Genomic DNA, 12,406 nt, shown 5'->3' with positions numbered 1-12,406 from the left:
GTCGATGCAGGAGAGGTTGAAGGCGAGTTAATCGAGAGGGATCCGAGATCCCTTCGAGCAGCCCGTCAGGACGGTGAGTGGTCACCACTGTGCAATAACTTGAAAAGGGACATATTCTTATAAATGCCTAAATATAACTCTATATTTTCTCTACTTCTACACTAACATCAGTCCTCCTGATATCAAAGTGAAGCCCGCATTTTGGTAATGACGGTGCGAGTCGTTAGATAGCGCCAAAGTGCCACTTGGAGAAATAATGACTTTCTGCACTTTAAGTGAAGCTTTAAATGGTAACTGTTCAAATCTGAAACTTAAAAAAAAAATAAAAAAAGGTGTAATTAAAAACATTATATTACAAACCAAACATTTGAGAAAATAATTGCCAGATAATGTTAAAGGTAATTTACATTACTAAATGACAATAATACAGCTGCATCCCTATAGTATTGTCATAGACATGGAGCTGCAAGACGCATATAAGGGGTCAAAGTTCAACAAATAATAAGACAGGGAAGAAGAAAATGATTCATAACATAGTTTTTCTGAAATTCTAATATTTTTTAATTTTCTTTGTGGGATTATGTTCAGTTAATTAAATAAAACAGGTGGGAAAAGCATCTTATCTTGGTGGTTTTAATTACTCTTTCAATCCTACAATCAGTCAGTTGTAAGTGTTCAGTTGACAGTTATCAATGTGTTATTCACTGTAATTAAAAGCCAGTATAAGAGCATCTGTCTTACTGTGGGAGTCTTTGGGTGGACTCCAGCTTTTTAAAAACTAATGCCTGTTGTGCAAATCAAACCTGTGACCTTTGGGAGGCAGGATCTAGGCCGCGATGATGGTGCATGGTTGATCTTTTGCTGCATTTATGTGGCACTGATTGACTCGCTAATTTGGATCTTGCTAATCCAAACAGATCAGCATGTGACATGCCTAGTAACTGAAGGTTAGGCAATCAATGCAAATACACTGAATTATTTAAGAAAAAAACAGTAATTACAGAAAATAAAATCCATATTTTACTGTAACAAAAGGTCAAATACTATGCAGACACACTATTATTTTTCCCCAGTTTAATGCAACTAGTGGAATTAGTGATTCATTCATTTATTACACTTATTTGGACTTTGAATAAATAATGTATTGGACTCTTTGTGACCTACACAAGCTCATCTTTCAAGCCCCCTACCCATCTGGACACACGTGTGAGTGGGAGGTATTAGCAGCTTTTACCCAGTCAGGGGCACTTGGTAATTGGCAGACTGTAACTGCAGTATAGTGACACAGCTCTCACCTCCTAATACAATTAGATCATTGCTCTTAACATACCAAAACAAAGTGCAAGTCTACTACATGGTGCAAACATTTTTTAGCTTTCAAAGTTTGAAATGCTGCATAGTTCCCAAAATAGCTATTGTATTTCTTACTAATAACGTGCATAAGGAAACTCAACAAGTGCAAATACTGACGCATTGTGTGTCTTCAAATCTGAGGTGGATTTTCAATACCTGCTGTGCAGTAAAAGTGCTCCCTTAAGACCTTATGCTCTTATACCTCAGCAGGTCTCTATTAGGCCTCAATCCGTATTAGGCCAAGACTTCTCAAATCTGATTATGCAGGCTGCCTGCAAATTAGAAATAGTCAAAGCCACCTGTGGTGTCTGTTTGGAGCAGTGACGATTTACTAATATCAGAAACTCATGGCATGATGGGGCAAAAAGGAACATTTGTTTTTTATTATTTTATTATTTTTGCTGAGCTATCCTATAAAATACATAAGCTACGATGCACACATATCAGTTGGACAAATACAATTATAGCATGACTACTTTGAAAAAACATAATTCAAACACATTTTGCAATCTCATTAAAAATGTACAGTTTTTTTAGTCTTCTGGGGAACAGTTTCTCTGCGTTTCCTTTGCTTGTTACCTTATCTTAATGTGCTGATTAAGTGTGTGCAAAGATTAGGCAAATTGGCCAGGATGTTGCATGTCCTAAAATAGCTCTCGAACGCTGCTGAGAAGCTTTGACCAGCACTTGGAGGCATACCGAATGCACAGTTTCTGTTGTTAGAGCCATTATTACTAAGGGGAAATGTGAGGAATACAGTAAGTATTGTTTATTATTTCTCTATTGTGATGTGTGTTTGCCAGTTACTTTAGCAGGGTGTCATTTGTCTGATTAGTTGATATGTTTCAGGTGCATATGGCCTTTGTCTACACCGAGTCGTGTTGAATTGTGTTCACAGTAACAGTGCACTGGGGTTATTAGTTTTACTATAATAAATTAGAGTTTGTCATGTTGCTCTGTCTGCATTCCCCTTAATACCGACTTAAACAAATTATAAAACCACTTGAACAGACTTAACCACGGAGGCTTTATGCTTTAACACCCTACCTCCTACATGTACACGATTCTTAATTGTGTTGTATTTTTTGTGTGCAACTAAAATGTCAACCATACCTCTACATGATTATATTAATAGCGGTCAACAATGTATACACACACCACTTTTCCAGGTACAGCTAGCTAATACTAAACGCCCCATCATTTTTGTAGGCTTAGTTGGTGGCAGTTTGTTGTGTTCAAGTGGCATTGATCAAATTGAAATCAGTCATTTACAATATATTCAAAACCCTTTCACAGTAGAGAATATGACCAACAGAGCCTCAGAGTTTCAAGGCAGACGTTAACTGTCACATTTTGGTGAAACTAAACTGAAACATATGGATGGTCAGTGGAGATGTGGATTGTAGGAAGAGCAGTTTGACACGTTTGGCCTGTTTAGCTAAGTGTATTACTTCTGAAATACAACGCAAATGATAATTGTAACTCTACTAACATTTATCTTTCTCTTTCTGTTCCTTTTAGCCTCCTCAACTCAGTATGAGCAACACACCTGTACTGGAGCCACCTGCTCAGAGGCTGTCCTCTGGCAGTGTGCAGACGTTACCCTCTCGACCCTTACAGCCCAGTTCTGATCCCTCAGCTTCTAAAAGAGTATGTTTCTACAAAAGCGGTGACTCTAAATTCAGCGGGCATCGCATGGTCATTAATGCCCGCACCTTCAAGACATTTGATGCTCTACTGGATGCTCTGTCTAAGAAAGTGCCTCTGCCGTTTGGAGTGAGGACCATCACTACACCTCGTGGGTCCCACCTTGTTAAGAATTTAGATGACTTGCAAGATGGGGGATGTTATGTGTGCTCTGATCAAAAACGGGTGAAGCCGTTAAACCTGGATGAAGTGAACCGGCGACAAGTACCGTGGAATACTACTAGACCTCTCAGCGCAGGAAGGCGACGGAGGCATCGGGGACTCCAGTTTAGTAGAAGGAATGATGTCGACAATAGGCCACCGAGAGTCACTGAAAAGGTGGCAGTGAGGACACCAAAGAGGCTTGTGGTTATCAAAAACAAGGATCCCACCTTTAAACGCACCATTGTGTTGCAGAGAAGAATAGCACCAACATTTGATGCTTTGCTGGATTACCTTTCCCAAATATTGCAGTTCCCTGTGCTGAAACTCTACTCTACAGATGGCAGAAGAGTAAGTGTTTGGTAAATTTAAAAGAAAATTTTGGATCAATTGTACAATTAAACTGAATAAATTCTTTACTATATTTTCACTGTAACTTTTAAATATTTTAGGGATTAAGAAACCAGACTTTTAACTTCTTACTTTACGTGTTATAAGTATTCCAAGAAGTGCTAAGTGGTGCTATCGAAATCTCTACCCCCTAGAGAGTTCTCTCTCTGTAATCCCACGTGTCCTTCGAGGACAACAACAAGCTTCTTGTTAAAGGTCATGACTCTTGAAAACTGCCTGTGATTTGTGATCTCTTTCCTGTTTTATATTACGATGTATGAAAAAAATTATATTAACTGTTCATGTTGCAAGGAATACTGCAAACTGAAATGTTTTGTTTTTTAGTTTTAATGGAAGAGCCCAGATGTGCAATAATCACATAACTGCTGAAGTGTAGCAACTGTTGCCATTAAATAAACAATTGTTTAATTTGACTTTGCTGCTGTCAAACTTGTTTCCCTCCTATTCTCAGGTTGAAGGTCTTGCTGCTCTTATCCTGTGCTCTGGAGTCATTGTGGCAGCGGGCAACGAGCCATTCAGATTAGGCAACTACAGTTTTCAACGAACGGGCCAGATGGCGCAGGTCATGTACATGGAAACTGTGGAGCCATCGATGTTGCAGCCCAGAGCTCGTACGTATTAATAACTTATATGTGCAAACTGCAAAGTGTGTTGTGTGACAATATTCATAAAACTGTCAGTCTTATGTTTTAAAAACAGCATAGTCAGTGAGTATGGAACTTTAGCAACTGCAACTTTCATTCAATATAGTTTATTTTTAATTATTGTGACAGAGCAGCTAACAGAAAGTATAATAAAGTAGTATGACACCACAATGTAGCTGAGGCTTTTAAGCTAGTAGTTCAGTATCTCTTGCCATAAATGAGCGTAGCATCAATCTTCTCTGAACATCTAACTGATACAGCCAGCTTTCATGTTCTAAAACGTGTTTTTCTCTCTGTTTCCTCCCTCTCTTTTAAAAACACCTATATTTTTATCACACGCCTCCAACCAAAGAGAACGACAAGTCCTTCTCAAGTGGAAGAGGCTCAAGGAACTTCTCTTTATCATCCGAGCGATATATTGTCAACCAGATAAACAAGTCTCGAAATGGAAGCATGGGCAGCCACGTACATCAGCACAATGGATCATTCGAAACCGAGGTCCACCCACGTCACACATCAGTGGAGTCATGTGAAACTGGGAGGGTAGAAACTGAGCACCATACTTGCATTGTACCTCAGGATGATGACATTGAAAAGTCTTTTCGTGTGAATCAAGATGGCAGCATGACTGTGGAAATGAAAGTGCGTCTGACTATTAAAGAGGAGGAGATGCTCCACTGGACTACCACACTCAGCCGTTCCAGCCTTAGAGAGGTGACAGCTTGTGCCTCAATTTCCGAGTCCGGCAACAGCTCACCTAACTCGAACAACGCTATTGCCAAAGATTCCTCTAGCGTCAGCGAGGATGAAAATAAAGAGCAGAACCGTTCTCCTGGAGATAGAAAGGGCGTCGGCTTTAACGATGAGCGAGTATGTGAAAGCTTCACTTCCACTGCCTTGGGAAAAGGAAAAAAAAGTTTTAAACGTACGTCTACACCAGGTCCACGATATGTTAAGAAAAAGGCATCTATTGAGAGTGTGAAGATGGTGACTGAGTCAGGGGTTCATGAGAATACGCTGGGACATTATTCCTATATGGAGAGGACGGCTATTGGTGAATCCGCTGAGGGATACTGTGTCATCAGACACAACAGCAGCAGCAACCGGCCAATCCCAAAACCTCGGAAAACGGCGTCTGCAGAAACAAGCAAGAAAGACTCCCACTCCTCCATCAGGTCGTCAGGAGTAGCTGATGTCCTTCAGATACAGAATAATGGGATGGAGGTTACAGAGACTGTGATGCATATTTATGAGAGTCAAGGCTGTTACGACAACTATTTTGCGAATGAGGAATATAGTACAGATGGTGCACCTTTGCCAGATACCAAGCCATCCACTGCATCAGAACTACATTCATCCAGCAATGATATTGATTTTAGCTGGCAGCCACCCACTGCTGACTCACTACAAAGACAAAAAGAGGAGATGTTATCATTGTCATCAGAGCCCATATCTTCAATGCATAAGTTGATGAACGATCTGTCTTCAGTGACTGAGACTGAGGCTCACACAGCGACAAACTCCCAAACTGAGGAGACGGTAAAAAAGGACAAAACCCCTAAAAGTGAAAAGGATAAAAAGATGGTTAAACCTGCTAGGAATCAGAAGAGTTCAACAAGCAGTTCAGATCAAAAACAAAAGAAAAACACAAGTCCTTCAAAAAATAGCAAACATTCATCTACTGACAAGCATAGCAGCAATGCCAGTGTGGGGAAAAAAAGCCAGAGTTCATCCGAAAGTGCTAAAAATGGCCAAAGAAGTAAAGGAGCAGAGATGAAACCAGAAAAGCCTCAATCTAAGAAATCAATTATAGACGAAAAGACGCCCAGGAAGGACTCAGCCTTAATAGTTAACACTGAAAATGTAAAAAGGACCCCACCTAAGAGACAAAGCATGAATAAAGCAGCTGCTAGAGACAACAGTCACAATGTAGACACGCCGAGTGGAAGAACTCAAATGAAAAAGAACATGTCAGACATTTTGAAATCTAAAAAGTCACTTTTGCCTGTCAAAAAGACACTTAGCAAACCTAAATCCATGACTGAAAACAGAGTACCATCGCCTAAACAAACTCTAGCGTTAAATGAAAGTGTGTCTATGCCTTCTCTGAATCCCACACCTTCAGAAATCTACCAGTATGTTGAGAACTGGTTGGAGAAAGTCAGCCCAGACCAGGTGCCATCTACAGAGGACACCATCCCAGATGAATTAGAACCTCAGACAAAGGTTGTGTTTCAGATTGGTGGAGATTCTGAAATAGATGAAAACAATGAAAGTCAGACTGATCTGGAGAAACCTTGTTCACAGCCGACTGATGCTGTAAAGAAATCACCCTCTTGTTTATCTGTACCTCTTTTCCATGAAGGACCAGCAGAGTCTTTGCTGCACAGTGAGCAGAAATCAAAAGGTCTATGCGTGTCAATGCCAAGTGTCCGAATCGATCCTGTACCTCAGGAGAATAGACTGAGGGCACATAAGTCTGCAGAGGATATAAGTCCGGCCGACAATGAATCATCTTCATCCAACATTTTGAGCCCCAGAGGAAAGATAAAACCTGTCCTGCGGCAGCTTTGTTCGTCAATTCAGTGCATCAGACGGGTGTCTGACACCAACATTACATCCAGTCTTGAGAAATCTAACAGCCTTCCTGATTTCTCAACACAAGTAGCTTTAGTGTTTGGCTCATCGTGTAAAGCTTTCCTCTCATTCTTGTCAGTGATGACTCTGAGAGATAGCCTAACAGGCTCTGCGCCAGGGGACGTTCACCAGTCGAGAAGTACCTCAGAGGCCATGCTAATGATGGAATCCCTACAGAAAATCTCTGCCATCGAGGATGAGGATGAGCAGAAGGCAAGCCTGACAGATCTGCAGAGCAGAGCTTCTTCTCGTTTCAGAGAGCGATGGAAGGATTTCCAGATTTTGAGGGAAAGGCTTGAAAGTGAACCCCTTTCTCCCAGAGTTTCAGAAACTGAATTTGCCCTGGATGTAGTCTCTGAAAGCGGTGACGTTTTTGAGGATCAGCATTTGGGTATTAATGAGCTGATGGATGAGCTGAATATGCCAGAAGACCTCAGAGCAGAGATTTCTTCAACTATCCAGCATGCTAGAACTTTTTATCCTGTGGAGGAGAGCACATTGGTAGAAACTGAAAGAAATCAGTCGGACTCAGATGAAGAAGTGGAGCAATTTGTTGAAGAATGCAACAATGAAAGGAAACAATCACCAGAGCTTGATAGTACCTGCATAGCTGATGGCATTACTGATAAAAACCAGGATAGTGATGATAGAGAAACAGATGACTTAAATAAAATGCAATCTATGTATTTTGAACAGGCAAAGACAATGTGTGAGTCAGAGCAAGCAGAAGTTGATGTGAACGATTCAGAAGTATCACAGACAGAAACAGATGAGCCTTTAAACCACAGTGAACCTGAGACAGAAGACAAGGAAGACCAGGCAGTGGAGGACGGGGGTGAGAAGGAAGATCCGAAAGACACAAACAATTTTGAGAGGGAAGAACTTGTAAATGTAGGAAATGAAAGTGAAGAAGAAACAATGAAGAAAGAGGCTGAATGGGAAAGTGGTGAGGAATCTGCTGAGAAAGTAGAGGAAGGGACAGAGGAAGAGACGACAGTGGGTGGGGAGGAGGTGCAGTGGGAGAACGTAGAGGGAGAAGAAACAGAGGTCGAGGACACAGAGGAGGGAATAGTGGATTTAGAAGATCAAGAAACAAGACACAGTGACAGTGCTGAAGAGACAGATGAGAGGGAGATTGCTGAAGAGACAGAAGAGGAAGAGAGGGAAGGTGGAAAAGAGGAAACACAAGTGACTGAAGAGGAGACAGATGAGGTTGTTGAGGAGACAGATGAAGAACAGGAAGTAGGAAGCATCAAACAGCAGGAGGAAGAAGAGAGTGGGGTGGAGGGAGAAGATGCACAGGTGGCTGAGAATGAGGCAGAAGTGGAAGAGGTTATTGAGGAGGCAGATGAAGGAGAGGAGGCAGAAAGTAGTGAAGAGGAGGAGGAGAAGGAGGAAGAAGCAGAGGCACGTACTGAGAATGAGGCAGAGGAAGAAGTGGAGGAGGTTATTGAGGAAACAGAAGAGGAGGAACAAAACAGAATTGATGAGGTGGGGGTCAAAGAAGAAGAAGTAGAAGTGGTTAGTGAGGGAGATGTAGAAGAGGGAGAGGTGGCGGCTGAGGAAACAGATGAGGAGAAAGAAGTAGTGAACATAACTGAAAAGGAAGATAAGGAGGAGGGAGAAGAAGAAATGGATGTGATTACTGAGGGAAGGAATGCAGAGGAAGAGGAAACAGAGGTGGTTAGTGAGGAAAACAATGACAAAGAGGAGGAAGAGAGAGGACAGGAGGAAGAAGAGGACGATGCAGAAGGAGACAGTAAAGCTGAGGATGAAAATATGGAAGAGGAGAGAGCAGGAATGATCACAGAAGAGGAGGGGGAAGAAGGCGAAACTGGCAGCGGTTCAGAGGAGGAACGCAAGTGCGATGAATTTCAGGAGAGCGGGAACGTGCTTGAGAATCCAAAAGATAGTCTGGAGGAAGAATCGGCAGGAGAGAAAGAAGAGATGGAGACTGAAGTAAATATGAAAACAGGCCAAAAGCTAGAGGAGGATGAAGACAATGGGCTCAATGAGGGATTACAGGTAGTGGAAAAACAGGAGTCAAAAGATGAGGAGGAAGAAGTAGCCGTTAAAGAAGATGTAGACAGTTTCATTGATGCTGAAGATCATCAAAACGTACTAGATACAATGTCTTATTTGCAGCAACAGTATAGTAGCTGTGAAGAAGCAAATGTGGGACAAAACTGTGAATCTCCATCCAAATGCTCCTCTGATGTTCAGTGTGAGGATGATAAAGGTAACGGCACAGATTCCGTTAATGAACTTGAAACAGATGAATGGGGAGAAAGATTAAGCAGCCAACCACATCCAGTGGAAATATCACAGGAGCTGCTTGACTTTGTTAACTCTGCGCTACAGTCCTCTTCACTTACATTCACATACGACTCTCGAGGAAACATTCGGATTGAGCCAGATAATGCTTGTGTGGTACAAAGTAAGCAGATTGTTATTCCAAAGAGTAGTAAAGATAGTTTGTATGGTTTAAATTGTCTCCCAAGTCCAAGCACCTCAGATTTATCTGATTACAGGCCAGAAACATCAGAGAGTGGTGGATATAAAACTCAGGAGTCTGTGGATATTGTTACAGACAGTGGAGAAGAGGCCTCAGAGAAACCTTTTCCAGTCTACAGGCCAAAGACAGAAATCCCCGATAGGAGAACAAATGTGATACGGCCAAAATCCAAACTGTCTGTTGCAAGTAAGTCAGAAGTCTTGGAAAGTTCCAGGTTAAAAAGTGCAGAGACTTCCTATGATTCTGGCTCCAAGGCCTCAAAAGAGGATCTGTCTTATTTCAGTGCGGCAAGCTCATTGAAGGCAGATGCTGAGGCTGCGCCTGAGGCCGCGCAGTGCATTTCAGAAAAGAACTCAACTGATGGGGTTTTGATTGACCAAGGACGATGGCTGCTCAAGGAAAACCACCTCATAAGAAAATCCCCTCCCATCTCCCTGGGAATGTATGGAAATCTGGATAGCACCTCCATCGACACCGGCCAGGAGAACGCCAGCGAGGAATCCCCGTCTCATTCTAAAACTCAACACAGCCCCCTTGCAGCCATATCTTCGTCAGAGCTTGAGGAGATGGCGAAGCCTCTGACTCCAAAGTGCACCTACTACAACATGCCACATGGAAGCGATTCGGACCCATTTCTGGACGAGATCAGCGTCAAAAGTGGTAAAAAAGATTCAAGCAGCTTTAGAGGGAGAGGCTCCAGGGTCTCGCCCACAATTGATACTTCAAAAACGTGGCCAAATAAAAACGGTAGTCTGTCTTCATTTGCATCAGTTGAGTTTAAAATGCCAGACAGGAAAGTGCATCCTGAGGGAGAATCCTCATCGGTGACACAGACGAGAAGGACATCTAGTGGAGCAAGCAGTGAACTGCAAGCACAAGACTCTCTGGACACACTGCATGTGAGATGTAGTCAATTCTGCCCCATCCTATGAACGCAGATTATAGTTCAGAGGACACACATGTTGGCCCAGTGTGTGCTGCTGTGATTATTATTTTCTGCAGAGAGTTGTGCCTCTTAACTATCTTTGAGTATAGGACAAAATGAAACGTTTACACAAACTCCACTTTGATTTTGGCTTTTTGGTGGAGACAGGTGAGACCCATCATAGAGTCTAGTAATTACAAAATCAAGATTAGAATAATGTAATTAGCTGATAACAACTTGTTTTTGTACTGATTTGCTGCTACTACATCACTGTGTTATCTATTATTACAATGTCACGTCATCACTTTCTTAATGAATACAGTAAAATGCAATTTATTAGAGGAATGACTGCCAAAGAAAAAATGTACTGCTATGTCAATTGAGAATATATTAAAGCTGAAAACAGGATGAACAAATTAACTAAAAGGCAGCTCCTGACCTGTTTTGGCTGTAAGAATATTATAAAATATATGTTTTATAAACTGTATAAACTGAATTTAAACTGTATTAACTGTATTTTGCTTATATTTGATACCACAGTCATTTTGTATTGCACGTTAATGAGGCTGGGGGACATTTGTGAGACAGGTTTTAAAAAGAAGTCAAAGTAATGAGATCTCAGGTTTTACTTTGTCTAGACAGACACATCTGTAGTTTTTGAGAGAAATTAAATTTCTTTAAAAAAATCAAACGTTGAAGCAACTTATCGTGACCGACATCTTTTCGAGTGTCATTGTGAGTAAAACTGTCTAATTTTCTGAGTCTGGTTCTGAGTTTTCTTCATGTGCCTTATAGCAAGCATTTAAGTTAAGTCTGCAAAAGGTACTGTTCAACTACTTTATTGTCATTTGAACATCAGAAACACAACAGAGACTATGAATAGCTGGGACCATTGTCACAACATTAGTCAGCACTGTTTTATGAAACGAGAGCTGTTTACTAGTTTAATTCTCTGCTGAATCAACACGGCCTACACATACAGCCCTGTGTCCCACAAACAACAAATCGGGCTTGAGAGATAAAGTATTGAAAAATAATCCTATTTATAATGATTGCCTAGAAGCATCTCTGGACTGTGGTGACATTTGACTTTCATGAGGTTATTAACCAAATGAAATGTGAATTCTGAATGAGCTCTCGGCCGGCAGTACCCCAACACAAAGATACATATACTTTGTTGTATGTTCAACACATGGCATATAAAGGTAGAAACGTACTGGTGGTGTGGATTTAAAGGTTTTGTTTTAATTCTTCACACTTGAGGGTTTGTCTCAGGAGAGAGGGAACGTCATCTCCAGCTGTCGGGATGATGCAGTCAGGCATATGCAAGTGACACTTGTGATGTGATGGTCACTGACAGGCTGGCTTCAAATATGTGTGACCAGAGGATATTATCCTTGAAATAAGTAGCACCACATGACAGCGGGTGTGGATTTGGATGCAGACGATTCAGTCGAGAGGTTGATGCTGTATATTTGACAAGGGCAAAATGCTGGGGGGGGGGTTGTTCTAACTGTGTGTGGGGTGTTTTCGCTCCCTGTCTGTGACCCCATCATTCCCTACAAACACACACACACAGAAACAATGAAAGGGAGACACAAAAAGAGAGAGTGAGAGATTGAGTGGTCTTTGCAAAGTGGCCATTCTGGACACTTTCCAAGGGTTTTGTCAGTCACTATGGAGATCTGGAAAATATCCCCTGCAGTTTAACAACTCTGTTGTTACTGTGGTTGAAAGGTATCCAGTGGAAGCCCCATTCCCTGAAATAAACGTTTGACAGGAACAAGTACGCTGAAGAAAAGTTACTCACTGCAGATGGGGAAAAGATCAAACACCTCAACATTGTTCCTAAGTCGAATATCTGAGTAAATGTTCTTACTTCCCACCACAGACACTGACCCACATATTTGACAAAGGTTCATTTGGGGCCCTTTGGCATCTAGATTTACAGCTTTTCTTTCTCACATTTAGATTTACTCCAGTCTGATCTCCATGCACGCGGTGGGGGGTGCAGCACCCACAAAGGAGTCAACCAAGATATCAGACCAAATACATGAACAAGCAAAACCAAAA

The 12,406-nt window shown here is 41.6% G+C and overlaps 1 protein-coding gene across 2 annotated transcripts; it reads left to right on the top strand.

Annotated features, from left to right (window-relative positions):
- The first annotated feature begins 50 nt into the window (after positions 1–50).
- Positions 51–11,067, top strand: LOC113171518 (RP1 axonemal microtubule associated). 2 transcript variants are annotated; one of them, XM_026373920.1, is made up of 4 exons: positions 51–73; positions 2,875–3,552; positions 4,064–4,223; positions 4,609–11,067. In XM_026373920.1, the coding sequence occupies exons 2-4, from the start codon at positions 2,890–2,892 to the stop codon at positions 10,338–10,340; spliced, it is 6,555 nt and encodes a 2,184-aa protein (XP_026229705.1). In that variant the 5' UTR covers positions 51–73; positions 2,875–2,889; the 3' UTR covers positions 10,341–11,067. The 2 variants fall into 2 exon arrangements, with proteins under 2 accessions (XP_026229705.1, XP_026229704.1); XM_026373919.1 differs by lacking the exon at positions 51–73 and adding an exon at positions 2,048–2,111.
- Positions 11,068–12,406: the final 1,339 nt, after the last annotated feature.

Source organism: Anabas testudineus, chromosome 17, assembly GCF_900324465.2.
Source record: "Anabas testudineus chromosome 17, fAnaTes1.2, whole genome shotgun sequence".
In the NCBI taxonomy this organism is placed as follows: domain Eukaryota; kingdom Metazoa; phylum Chordata; class Actinopteri; order Anabantiformes; family Anabantidae; genus Anabas; species Anabas testudineus.
The sequence above is the reverse complement of the archived record's forward strand: the minus strand, read 5'-3'. Positions and strand labels throughout refer to the sequence as shown.